General features: G+C 29.5%; 1 protein-coding gene across 2 annotated transcripts in view; it reads left to right on the top strand.

Annotated features, from left to right (window-relative positions):
* The window catches only part of LOC107452009 (muscle M-line assembly protein unc-89), a 231,071-nt gene that overhangs the window by 112,999 nt on the left and 105,216 nt on the right, over positions 1-12,856 (top strand). For both annotated transcript variants that reach the window (XM_016068280.3, XM_071180218.1), the window contains exon 2: positions 11,506-11,711. In XM_016068280.3, the coding sequence (XP_015923766.1) occupies positions 11,506-11,711 (206 nt within the window). The remainder of the gene's footprint in view (positions 1-11,505; positions 11,712-12,856) is intronic.

Below are 12,856 nucleotides of genomic sequence, written 5' to 3'. Positions count from 1 at the left end.
TATATACGTATAGATATATGTATAGATATATATAAATATATATGGATTGATAGACAGATTTTTTTCAAGAATTAGGAACTTAAAAGTTAAAATTATAATGTATTTACATATTTGAAATATGTTTTATTACTACTATATTCATTTTTTGTCATTTGTTATTATTCCGTATTTTTCAAATCTTTACGTGACACTTATTGAACAAAACGATCTTCTCAGAAAACTTTGCAGTAGGATTAAATTCTATTACGTTACTTAAAGAAAGTTCACAAAGTCAAACTCAAACTCATAGAGATCTTGAAACTAAAACATTGTAATGAGCATTAAATATTTATTCATAAAAAAATTAAAATAAGGGTACACGAAAATGTTGCAAAATAAATTTTTTTGCACAGTTAATGTTACACAATAAATAATTTGTACACAATAGTTTGTGTCCTACATGAAAACCAAAAATCAGTTCATCCAGATATCTTCAACTAAATTAAGACTGCGTCTCTCATTAAACTTGGTAGTAATCTATAAACAAAAGTAATAAACTAAATATTGATCCTAAGGAAATGTAAAACAAAAATCGTATCTGGTCTAAGGGAATCGGGCATTTATTATCGTTGAAATTTAATTCGTATTTTACATACGTATTTTACGTTTCGTATTTTACATACAATTCGTATTTTACATAGAGAGCGTATTTTACATACCCCTGAAAAGAAGTAAAAGAATTTTAAAGAATTGGTAATTTTATTAGACATTTTTTTATGTTAAGTGGATATTATTACCTTGACATAAAAATGATTAATTGATACTTATTATTTTAAGTACGTGGATTCGCTAAAAGTAAATATTTTAATGTAATACACTCTTATAAAATCGCTTACCTGCAAGTTTTGAACATGATACATATTTTAAATTACAATCGAAACAAATTAACTGTACAAAATGATTGAACTATAATATTGAACTGTGAAAAAGATTAAACTATATTGGTACGTTTTCCTTGAATATAATTTTTTATTAGTTCCACATCTTTTATGATACTTTTTCTTGAGTAGTCATAAACTTTTTTCCCATTTAAATATTGTTAGATATTGTAATATTAGTACTAATGTGATATCTTACGAATTTCTTAAGATTCAAACTGAATCGATTTTCAGAAAAGAAAGAATTGAAGTAATTATAAAGGTAAAAGTTTTAAAGCTTCACAACTAAGGAAATGATATCCAATGACTCGTTGAATTTTATTATATCTAAATTAAAAAACTTTTTCCACTTATCAGTCACTTACTTAAATGCAATTATCTTCCAACATTGCTAAGCGAAAAATACTAAATTCTTCTTTAAAAAAAAAGAAAATAAAAACTCATCAGAAAAATTGTTTTCTGACAACATAAGCTATTGCACTGCCAGTTATCAAAAAAGCTAAGCATATAAAAATCTAATAGTAAAAAAACTCCCACGCATTTTGTGCCATTTCATAAAATTTTACTTCAGCTAGCAGAAAGACCATTAGTCCAGACCGTTGCCGCCTAAGCGTTGGGTTGGAAAAAAAACAAAGGCTTATACAAAATATTTCTTTCCTGCATAAATGGTAATTCGAAGATATATCTTAATAATCTTGTGCAAACAACATCCAAGAGGCAATTCCCGTCTATCCTATTCACTGCAATCTCAGAAACAAAGCGTAAGATACCAGCCTTTTCTATATTTGCATATAGATGGAATGCTTAGAAAACAGTTATTTGAAACAACAAGAGATATATTTTTTGCGCCATCCTTCTTATTTTTCTCTGCCGTGGAGTCTTAAATTTTTCAAAATAAAAACTCACTCTTATTTATGAGATTCTGTTTTCCAATTCGTTCTAATTTCGATTGACAATTCAACTAAGAAGCCTTAAAACTGTTTTCTTTTCAATTATTTTCCGAAACTGTAATTTAATTAGTTAATAATTGAAAATTGTATACAAAGGATGCGTATAATTATCAAATAAGGCAACAGTCAAGTAAATTTATGTTGTTAATATCCAATTAACCCTACTATTATTTTCATTTACTCAATAATTTTCATCTATCCTTTTATTTTTATCTACACTATAAAAAATTCCAGATCAAATTACATCAAAAAGTACTTTTACCCTGAGTGTAGCATCTATAACATTCCTTTTAACGTAAAATCCGTTTTTAACCATAAAAATTTATAACGCCATTTTTACAGCAATATTTAATTACACTGATTCGATGATATCATAAGAAATATTACTGCAAAAAATACAATGCATCAGTTTTTTATTCCCTAAATTTTACGATGAAAATGGATTTAACCGTAAAAAGTACCGGCACGCTGAGTGCCGGTACTTTTTACTTTAATTTCTTCCAGAATTTTTAAAGCATACATAATAAACCAGTACCAGGAAACAAAGTTTGATTCAGATGATTTTATTCTATCAATTCTTATTTAATTTCAATACATTCAGCATTAAAATGTTCAGGAAGCACTACCTAGGTTGTTTAGATAACTTCTAAACTACAATACTGAAACTATGAATAAAGAAAATTCAAAATAAATTTTTATAAATGGAAACACTTGAAACCCTACATATTTATTCTATTGATTTGGATTTGCTCTCTTTCGATTCATCGTAAAAAACATGAATACTAAATTTGAAACGATACCACATTTAACAATACTCAAGCCCCCGCCCTGCCCCTTTTAACTCCTTTTCTTCTGCCTCCAAAGACCCGACATGCGAAATTGCGCCTACTAACGTGGAGAACTTCATACTTTTTTACTGAGTAGAACTTTTTTTTCTGGACTTTATAGAGCTAGTTTTACTGAAAAAGAGACTTTTACAGGGAAAGAAAAAATTTTGGTAAAATTATAGTATAACATTTTTAATTTAAAGAAAACAACAACATATTTTTGATTACTAAAACTAAAGAATACGCTGTTTTAAACTATTGATTTGGTAGTTTTTCTGTTCATACGGTGGCGGTTCACCGAAAGGTCTTGCTTTCAAAATTACAGTTCTTATTACGACACATTTTGTTAAGATATAAGTACTCCCCCCCCCAATAAAGGGCGTACTGAAAAATTTTGTGACCCGACGCCATGAAAGGTTCCCTCAGGCGAGGGAGCACAGGTTCGCACCAGCACTCGCTGTCCGAGCGTAGAATCTCCGTGACACTTATTAGTTCAAAATAAAATTGTAGAAAAAGAAAACACAATGATGGCAGCAACCAAATACATTAAAGCAGTAAAGGCCAAAAAATCCTTATATTCACCTTGTGCCCTAAAAGTAATTACCTATTTAATTACAATACACTACCAAACATTAATCATAGAAAACCCTAAATCAACTCTCTAGTAGGCGTGGTTAGGCCCTTATATTTTTGGCAATTAGCCCCTTATACTTTTGTTATCCCCATAGAGTCAGATGCACAGGTTCATTTAACCATATTCTGGTAATTTTGACCATATTTTTTTATCAATGTAATATATGCATACTAGAGTATTAAAATGTTTATTGTAAAAATTTAATGAGATAAAATGAGAAAGGTTAAAATTAAGAAGAAAAGAATTGATTTATTTTTTACGCAAAATAAATATTTCTTCGTCTTATTTCAGAACACTAACAACATTGTTGAAGGAGCGTAAGCTATAAACAAACTAGCATGTTAATGTATTATATGAGGATATTTCAGAATAACCATTGCAATTATTTATTTTTATACATCTTTTTCAATCCAGTTACCATTTTAAATATTTGATTGTATGACCAACGCTTTTTTTATCTACGTAAGTATCTTGGATAATTTGAAAAAACATGTACCCAAAACTGATAATCCGATATATAATATAATTTATATAATATGTTTCCTATACATAATATGTTTACATATTTATGTTTAAATTTTTCCTCAAATATATTTCATCAATATATATACAGCAATACATTAAAAGAATACGTAAAAGCATAGAACATAATATTAAGACGTAAAACTATGGTACAAAAGCTACGTTGCTTACATTATTTTCAGAATTATTATAAAGTTATTTTTGAAATATATCATTGCATATGAAACGTGTACTGAATTTTTACTTACATAATTCTGAATATAGATATGTGACATATAACTCTGTTCCATTTTTTTTCAATAGATCAATAGAACATTTGAACTCATTATTTTAAGCCCTTATTTAGACCATTAAAAAATTTCAAAATCAAACATCAAAAAGCAATGTCCATTTCAAAAATTATTTAGCTTCATTTTTATTTATTCATACCAGGGAGCTAAATCCTGTAAGTAAATATTACAAACTGAGCGATTCTAATGATTGTATTCTCTGATAAGGAATCTAAATCTAAAATTCAAAATAACTGATCTAATATTGCGAAAAACAAGCAATGTTGTTTAAAATACTGCTAAAAATGGTCATCAGTCGTGTATTTCAAAAGTGTTGTTTTGAATAGAACAAAAAAACATGAATTTAATTAATATTAAATTAAAAATATTTATTAAATATAAAATGTATTAAATATTAATTATATTTTTGAATATAAAGGCATTACATAATATGTGCATGCAGTGCACAAAATAAAAGACAGACCACCCCGAATAACTTTTGATCTAACGATCGGATCTAGGACTAGGGCTCTGGGGTTCTAGAGCTCTGAAGGCTCGAAGGGGTAACCTCAAATAGGCTAATTAATCAGTGCAGATGATATTTTAAGTTAGGAAATAAGACACAGATAAATGATTTTTCTGAAGAAAAAAAAATGTTTTTTGACAGATTCGGATTTCTGATCCCTAAGATATAGGCTGTAGCTGCATTTTGGGAAATATGGTCCTAATAGTTTGGTCAAGAGAGCGGTTCAAAGTTTGGACCCTTAATGTTGATTTTACTTTTTCCGTATTTCACTACATCTCGAGAACTTAAGTGAATTGAAAAACTTTTGCACGCAATTATAAAATTCGTTTATCCAGATGTAATTCCATTCAAAATATAACTTTAAATAATTATTTATTATTTTTTACCATTTTATTTAATAATGAACAAAAAAATTTGCTACTGTAAGGTATAGAATTATTTACATGATTTTAAGAAATTTAAATTTAAAGGGCAAAATGCAAAATTTAAGCAAAATCGATCGAATTGTCTCTGAGAAATCGAATTCTAAAAAAACGACATTTTTCAAAATTCAATTTCGCATTAACTATTCTACCAATTTTGCTCAGATTTTGTATTTTTCCATTTAAAATCGCATTATTTAAAATGATGTGAAAAATTTTAAGTCTTGAAATTCAAAAATTTTCCAATTATTGAATAAAATAATAAATATTTACTAAAAATTATATTTTTATCTGATTGTTATTGTTGTTGGTTTACGCCGAACTAGAGTTACACAATGGGCTATTGACGACTGTTTGGGAAACATCCTTGAGCATGATCCGAAAACATGCCATCACAATTTTTATCCCCTGCAAAGGCAATGGTTGCCTACTTCGGTAGCCCGACGAGCTGCTCATGAAGTCGAGCACTTTATGGTAAAATAGATATACTAGGACAGATATCTCACACCCTCGGTCCCTTAGCAGACTGATCAAAGAAGTCACCCACCCGCAAACTGACCGTAGTCAGTTATGCTTGACTTTGACTTTCATCTAGGTCGATCTACTACTGACGATCAGTCCACTGCGGAACTATTTTGCACGGAATTATCTTTGGATAAACGAATTTTATAGTTATGTACGAACACTATTCAATAATGCGCTGAAAAAAGTTCTCGAGATATGGTGCCGATATTTTGTGGGTCAGAAATCAGAATCTAGCAAGAAAAGGAGTGTTTATTTAGAGAAAGAACGTTTTTATGTCTGATTTTAAACTTGAAAATATTACTTGCTGTAGTTAAATGTCATATTTGAAATTATCCCCTTAAACCATTAAGATTGAGGTTTAGAACATGAATATCCAATCATTAGATCGAAAGTTATTTAGGGTGGTCCGTTGTTTGGACCACCCAGTCCAAAATGGACCATTTTGTAAATTTCATTGCGTCACTATTGCATCGCTATTGTGTCATTATCGTGTAATAATTCATCACTATTGTGTGATAGCTCATTTTCCTCATCAAATTATAGCGTTATTTATTTATTTAAACTTGTTGTGTTTAACTTATAACTTCTTACTTTGTACAGTACAATTGTCAAGCTTAAACATTGGTGGTGTAGTAAACTTAAATAAAATTCAATTCTTTTAGACACTTTCAAACTCACCAATTATAATATTAACAACTGTGATAGAAACGAGATTCTAAATAAACAGAACAATTCCCTCCAGTTTCTATGTATCATTGAAATCCTTAGTTATCTGCTTACAATACGAATTCAAAACTGCCAGTAACTGTGCTGTTACATTGATTAGGAAGTGGGATATTAATAAGACGATTCAAGCTGCTTTGCAAATTCAAGTCATTCGTTTGTGGTATTAAGGGATAGGCGGTAACGACTGCAAATTCCCTTTGACTGCAACTGCAGTTTAAATTACAAATATTCAATCAATATAATGGAATATTCTAATTTAGCTTAGCATTTCTAACATTTAATTAAGCTAGTTTTTAAGACTTTTTACTCTTAAGGAAAAAAATTTGCTTAGAAACTGGGGCTTACTCTTATATTCAAAATTTAGTTTGTTTGTTTTTTTAAATTTATAAGCTGTTGGGTTTATATGCAACTTCATACAAATGTTGTATACATTTAAGCACACAACTGTAATATCTGAGAAGGAATCTGTAAAAATGAAATTAAATAATATATTTTGTGAATTGATTTAATTTTTCAAACTTTAAAATTAATATATTTTGTTTCGAAATATATTTTTCTTTGATTTGTTATGAATATTCATATAGAGCTCAGTTGACTGCAATCGAAAATTGTAAATATGTCATATTTTTATATTGTGTGAGCAATAGATTCATTGGAAAATGTGTTTCAAGCACTATATGCTCTTAAAAAACCACTCTATAATGTAATAATATAGAAATAAAATACATAATTTGATGGACTATAAAGAATTTTTGGAATATTTTCTTGATTTTTTTTCATCGACATAGTATCTGACGCAAAACCAATAGTAAGAGAAATTTTTATGTATTGATGAAATACATAGATATTTTTCTTATGAAAGTTCTGCAATTGTATCGTATGATGATCATATGTTAATCGTTCAAGTTTTGTTACGATTATTGAAAAGGGACGGGCTGGGCCTCCTTTTCCCAACTCCCATGATTGCTTTTCATTTTTTTTTTGCTTTAAAGTCGATAAAAAAAATTTTGTTAATAAAATATAAAGTTACTTTAAATTCATGTAAGCAAATTTTTGTTAACATGCTAATCTTAACAAAATAAATGTATACTTAGATTTGAAAAAATAACCTACAGTACGAGAACTTCAGAATGCAGACTGTGCGACACAGTAGAGCAAATGAATACGAAGTAAATTTATTTGTTAACAATACTTAACTGTAACCTTATATCAAGTAACAGTTCGACCAGGAACTCAAGTTCGAACAGGAACAGCTGACAGTTTAACGAATAATAAGTCTCGAACTAACTATCGAATGTTAATTTTTTTTATTTCATCGTATTCTATACATTTTTCTATACACCTTCATAATTTCAAATTTCTAAGTCTTATAGTTTGTGTGCAGCAAAACGAAATGTAATATTAAGTTTAACACCAAAAACTTCTTCGACGGTTCTTAATATTTTTATATAGAGAAAGAATTATTGGAAACTTCAGAACATAATTTTCCTCATGCAGAGGATTGAGAATCGGAGTCCAAACTTACGTTAACGTTAGAATAACGTAAAATTAAGGTGTTGGTGTACCTGTCTCTTTATTTTAGATCTTATTTGCTCGCTTAATATGTGGTACAATATGTATTCATGATATTTCTTTGTACCTCAGTTCAGGTTTTACTTTCAAATTAATTTGTTTGATATTTAACAAATAGATGGTTGCAAGACATTTTTATATGCTCTTAAAACCATCATAAATATCCTATAATGCTTATGAAACATTTCAAAACGTAAATAAATGTGTTTTTTTTATTAATATTATTATTTTGGGTGCCAAATCATTTCTATTTATCAGGGAATTAAAAAAAAAGGTTGAAAAGAATGATATTACTTTTGGAAAGGATCTTTTGCTTTATAAACATTGAAAAAAGCAAAATTGAGTCTCACACTGGCTAATTAATTATAAACCATAATAGATAAATATTTATTGGGCCTCTTTTTGCACGGATAGCAGCCCATTTTTGAGTGGGCATTGATTCTGCGAGCTTCTTTAGCACACTATATGTTCAGAGAATACCATTCATTTGCTGCACTGATTATGAACCTGTAAATTAGATGGAAGAAGAAATTTCTGTCTGGGGCGATTTTCCGATATTCCCCAAGAATTCTCTATTGGGTTAAGATCCTGACTTAGTGGTGGTTATGGAAAGTGTTAGAAGTCAGATTGATGTTCATTGAACCTATTTTCAATTCATCTATCATGGTGCATAGTTGCATTATCACCCTTGAAGTATCCGCCATTTTAATAGTAAAATGCAATTATGCACAATGCAATTGTCCTGCCAACTTATCAAGATATTATCTAGCTCATTGTTTATCCCCGACAAATATTAGGGTAGAACATTTTTACCAGCAGAACACCCCACGCATCATGATACTTCCACCAGACTTGTACACAATACAAACAAGTATAGGTTCTTGGCAAATTTGACATTTTCTCTGACTACAATACAATGCTTAAAGTGTTGTACCCCACCACATAATCCATTTCCAGGCTTCCAGCCCTTAAATGTCCTTGTGTCCTTTGCCGACATCACTGCAAACGATCTCTGGAATTTCGAGAAAAAATTAGAGGTTACCTGACAGGTATCCGACTACTTGTTGCCCTCGTTTACATATTTTTGCTAATAGCTCTTTAGCAGAAATCTGTTTGGAAGAATCTTGACTGAAGGCTTTTGTTTGCTAAAGCATATTAGAGTTCCTTTTATGCCATACAATAGGTCTCAGTAGTAGACGAGTCATGGGTTTGAATCCCCTTGCCATTGAGCAAACCGTAGGAGGTTTTCATTGTTTTCCTCTCCGTGTGACGCAAATGTGGGCTTGTCCCTTCAAAAGCATTATCATTGGGTCAGCTGTTCAACACTGGATATAAAATAAAATAAAACTCACTCACGCAACTCATCTAGACAAGCATTCCATTGAGGATTCATCATCGTCACAAATTTGGCATTCCTTACTTCACCACTTACGTGCATTTTGTAATGTAAGTGTTTTAGTTTATTACTCTCAATTAGGGNATATATATATATTAAACACGTTAGCGAGATCATTTGCGTCGTGTAAAAATGACCCACGAACATTTTTGAAAAATTATTTTTTTCTAGTTATATTAAGGTTTTTGTAACAGGAGTGTTTCTTTTTCTTTTGCCTATTACATTTCATTAAGGGTCTACAGTAAATTACTAACTTTAACTGAAGCTAAAATAAAAATTTGCTTTAATTCTGTAATCAATATTAAAAATTTCACAAAAATGACATGTATTAAGTAAGTTTGTGCCATTAGAGGGGGGTTTTTTATAAATACAATTTTAAAAAATGTCGTGTATTTTTTTTTTCTTTGCAGAAAATATCAAGTCTATTTGTAACGTGAGTCTTGAGGTTTATTACATTCAATTAAGTTCTAACAGTTAAAGAATTTTTAAGAAGAAACTATTCCAAATTTTTAAATACGTCACTCGTAAGACTTGAAATAATTATAATTTACAAGAAATATCTTTTAGTGGAGAATTCATTATTTACTGCAAAAGAGAATACTTAAACTAAGTAATATAAAAACTTTTTAGCTAATCTGATTAGAAATGTTTTTTATACAGATTCTTATTTAAAGTCTCTGCAATAATTTTTGTTGCTTACAGTTTTAAATAAATATCTAAACAGAAGTAGTTACACATCTAATTCCTGTAATTAAAATAGTTAAGAAAGCCACAAATGTCTTAATGAGATTATGTTTTAGATTTTAAAAAATATTAATGAAAGCAGTCTAGATATTAATATTTCAAGCCTTAAAACGAAATATAGTTATAATTGTACATTTACAAAACTTTGAATTGAAAGTTTAATTAGTCGAAGATAAGTCAAACATTTTATTTAAAGAAATAGAAATATATTCAATAATTTCATTACAACCTACTCATTTTCGTAGTTACACAATTACTATTGTTTAAAAGAGGATTAAAACAAAAAGTATATTTAAGCTGTAAAGAAATTTTGGAAAAGTCATTTCCGAATAAATACAAAATGAATAAGAAAAATGCTCCAAAAAGCCTAATGTGCCAAATTACTAAAAATTTTAAATATCTGACAATAATAATGCTGCTCAAACATTTTTGTTTATCGTATACTTTCGTTGGAAATGAAGAACATAATTCGACCTTGTAAAAAGTCATTTAAGAAGCGTAATAATTATGTTGTTATTTATTAAACGTGATCAAAAGTTTTTTAAGTGTGAAGAACATTAAACTATAGCAGTGTGAGCACTGTTTACACAATGCGAAAACTACTGATTAAATTTATCGTAACAAGGTAAGGTAACATAGCAAAACGGAAAACAATTGTGAAAATGAGTTAAAATTATAAGGTTCATTTGTTGTTCTTTCTAATGGCATGTACCCATGGCACTGTACCCACGTACTCGGTGGGTTTCAATGGAGTCGAGGATCGAACCCCATACCCTCCGTACTGGAGTTTCTAACTCTAGGCTACAACGCGCATGCTGATTTGTTATCTCTTCAACTACAGTTTTGTTTGAATTTACGTTTAATATTTATGTGACACGTAATATATCTGGGGGGGAAATATCCCTATTTATAAATATTTTGAATCTGTAACATTCTATAAAAAATATTTTTGTATTGAAATTGTTCATTACTTCATTATATACAATTTATTCATAAATTCACAAAGAGAAAATTATCCAAATATAGCGGTATACATTTTAAAAAAACTCAAAATATTCTTAATAATATAAATTTATTACCTATTTGGGTTAAATCTAAAGCACATTAAAATAAATAATGTAATAGTATTCTTAATTATATAAAATTTTAACCTATTTGGTATAGTTTTAGAGCCGGTTAATTCAAAAATTTGCATATTATTTTTAATCATAAAATATTACCTATTTGCTATAAATTTCGAGATATTTCAATCTAATGGCTTAAATTTGTGGAAAGAATTTTATATTATCCCTTTACAATATCAAAATAAAGTAATAAGTAATCACTATACACATACGCATAAGGTTACCTAGTTGAACACCGATTTAGTAGGGTATAACAAAATAAAATATGAAATACACTAAAATATCATAAGCTCAAATTAAATCGTCGAGATTCTTATGAAATAATCTGAAATAGAACTTTTAATTTTCTAGGTGTCATCGCCCTTAAACTCATGAGCCTCGATGTACCAACTGCAATAATGCTCGGTGAATCAGTCTGGCTCAACTGCACTCTAGATCTAGAATCAGATGAACTCTACTCTGTCAAGTGGTATAAGGACGACGTTGAGTTCTATCGACATCTACCACAAGACAACCCTTCTGGACAAAAATACGACGTTCCTGGGATTTACTTGGACGTAAGTGGAACTCTTTTGTTCCGGGGGGGGGGGAGCATGACAAATGATTTTCTCTGGTATGTGTCTTGCCCTGCTTTCGTTTTGCTTTTTTCGCCTTTCAACCTATAAGACTGAAACACTAGTTGACCTGAAGATCGTTTTCATTCCAATGAGGAGTGACCGAACATCTGCTGATGTCTGGACTAATTTTTCTTCCTTTTATCCTCTCATATGATTCGATTTTTTTACTGTCCGTCAAATGAATACCGGGTAGATGAGCTTCCGGAAAATGACTCGATTCTGTAAAAAATAACTGTCAGGAAAAGTTCTCGAAGAATAGTTTACTGTCTGTTTTATTTTATGTTAGGGATAAACTGTTTTAGATACATTATAGCAATTAGATCGCTCTTTTACTTAGTTTTAGCTTTCAAGAAAACGTGATGGTTTAATTTCAGTTTGGAAGTAAATTATGCCAGTTTTGTTTCCATAAATTACATATCTTGTATGAAGCTATTTCTTTAGAAGTTAATTAAATAATTTCGCAAATTCTTAGATAAAATGCATTAAAAATATATTTTGTTTCGTCCCCTTTAGCTAATAATGAAATTAACTACAATGAATTTATAACTATTCTATACAATGCAGTATTCAACGATACATTTTTTGATTATTTGTACCGAATGTCGTTATATATATATAATATGCGGTGTATCCACACCGATATTTTTTAGTAAATTAGTAGTGAGAACATCATGATTAACGAGTCCAGTTTCGGCATAATATTTTATTTTACTAAACGATGGTGAATTAGCAGTTTAACCCCTCTCCAAAGCGGGAGAGGGGGAACACATATCCCGTCTAAGCTGACGGATTTTATTTAAGCATGATAAACAACAAAAAGCCACGCAAAAACTAGTGCTCTGCGTTTTATAGGATGATTACAAGTTGTAAAGTGGTCAGTCATTATTGCCTTTTTCTGTATTCCTACGCCTCATCAATTTATTTATTACTCAAAGCAAATCGTTTAATCTTTCCTTATATGGAAGTGAAAGATCTTAAAATAACTTCTCTTTTGAAGTATAAATCTAATTATTATTCATTGGCATGTTTTTAGCCTTGAAGTCCCAAAATAGAATTTCTACCCTTATCCTTTACTAAAGATATTT

This window comes from Parasteatoda tepidariorum, chromosome 4 (genome assembly GCF_043381705.1).
Source record: "Parasteatoda tepidariorum isolate YZ-2023 chromosome 4, CAS_Ptep_4.0, whole genome shotgun sequence".
Lineage (NCBI taxonomy): Eukaryota > Metazoa > Arthropoda > Arachnida > Araneae > Theridiidae > Parasteatoda > Parasteatoda tepidariorum.
This window is presented reverse-complemented; position numbering and strand designations above follow the sequence as displayed.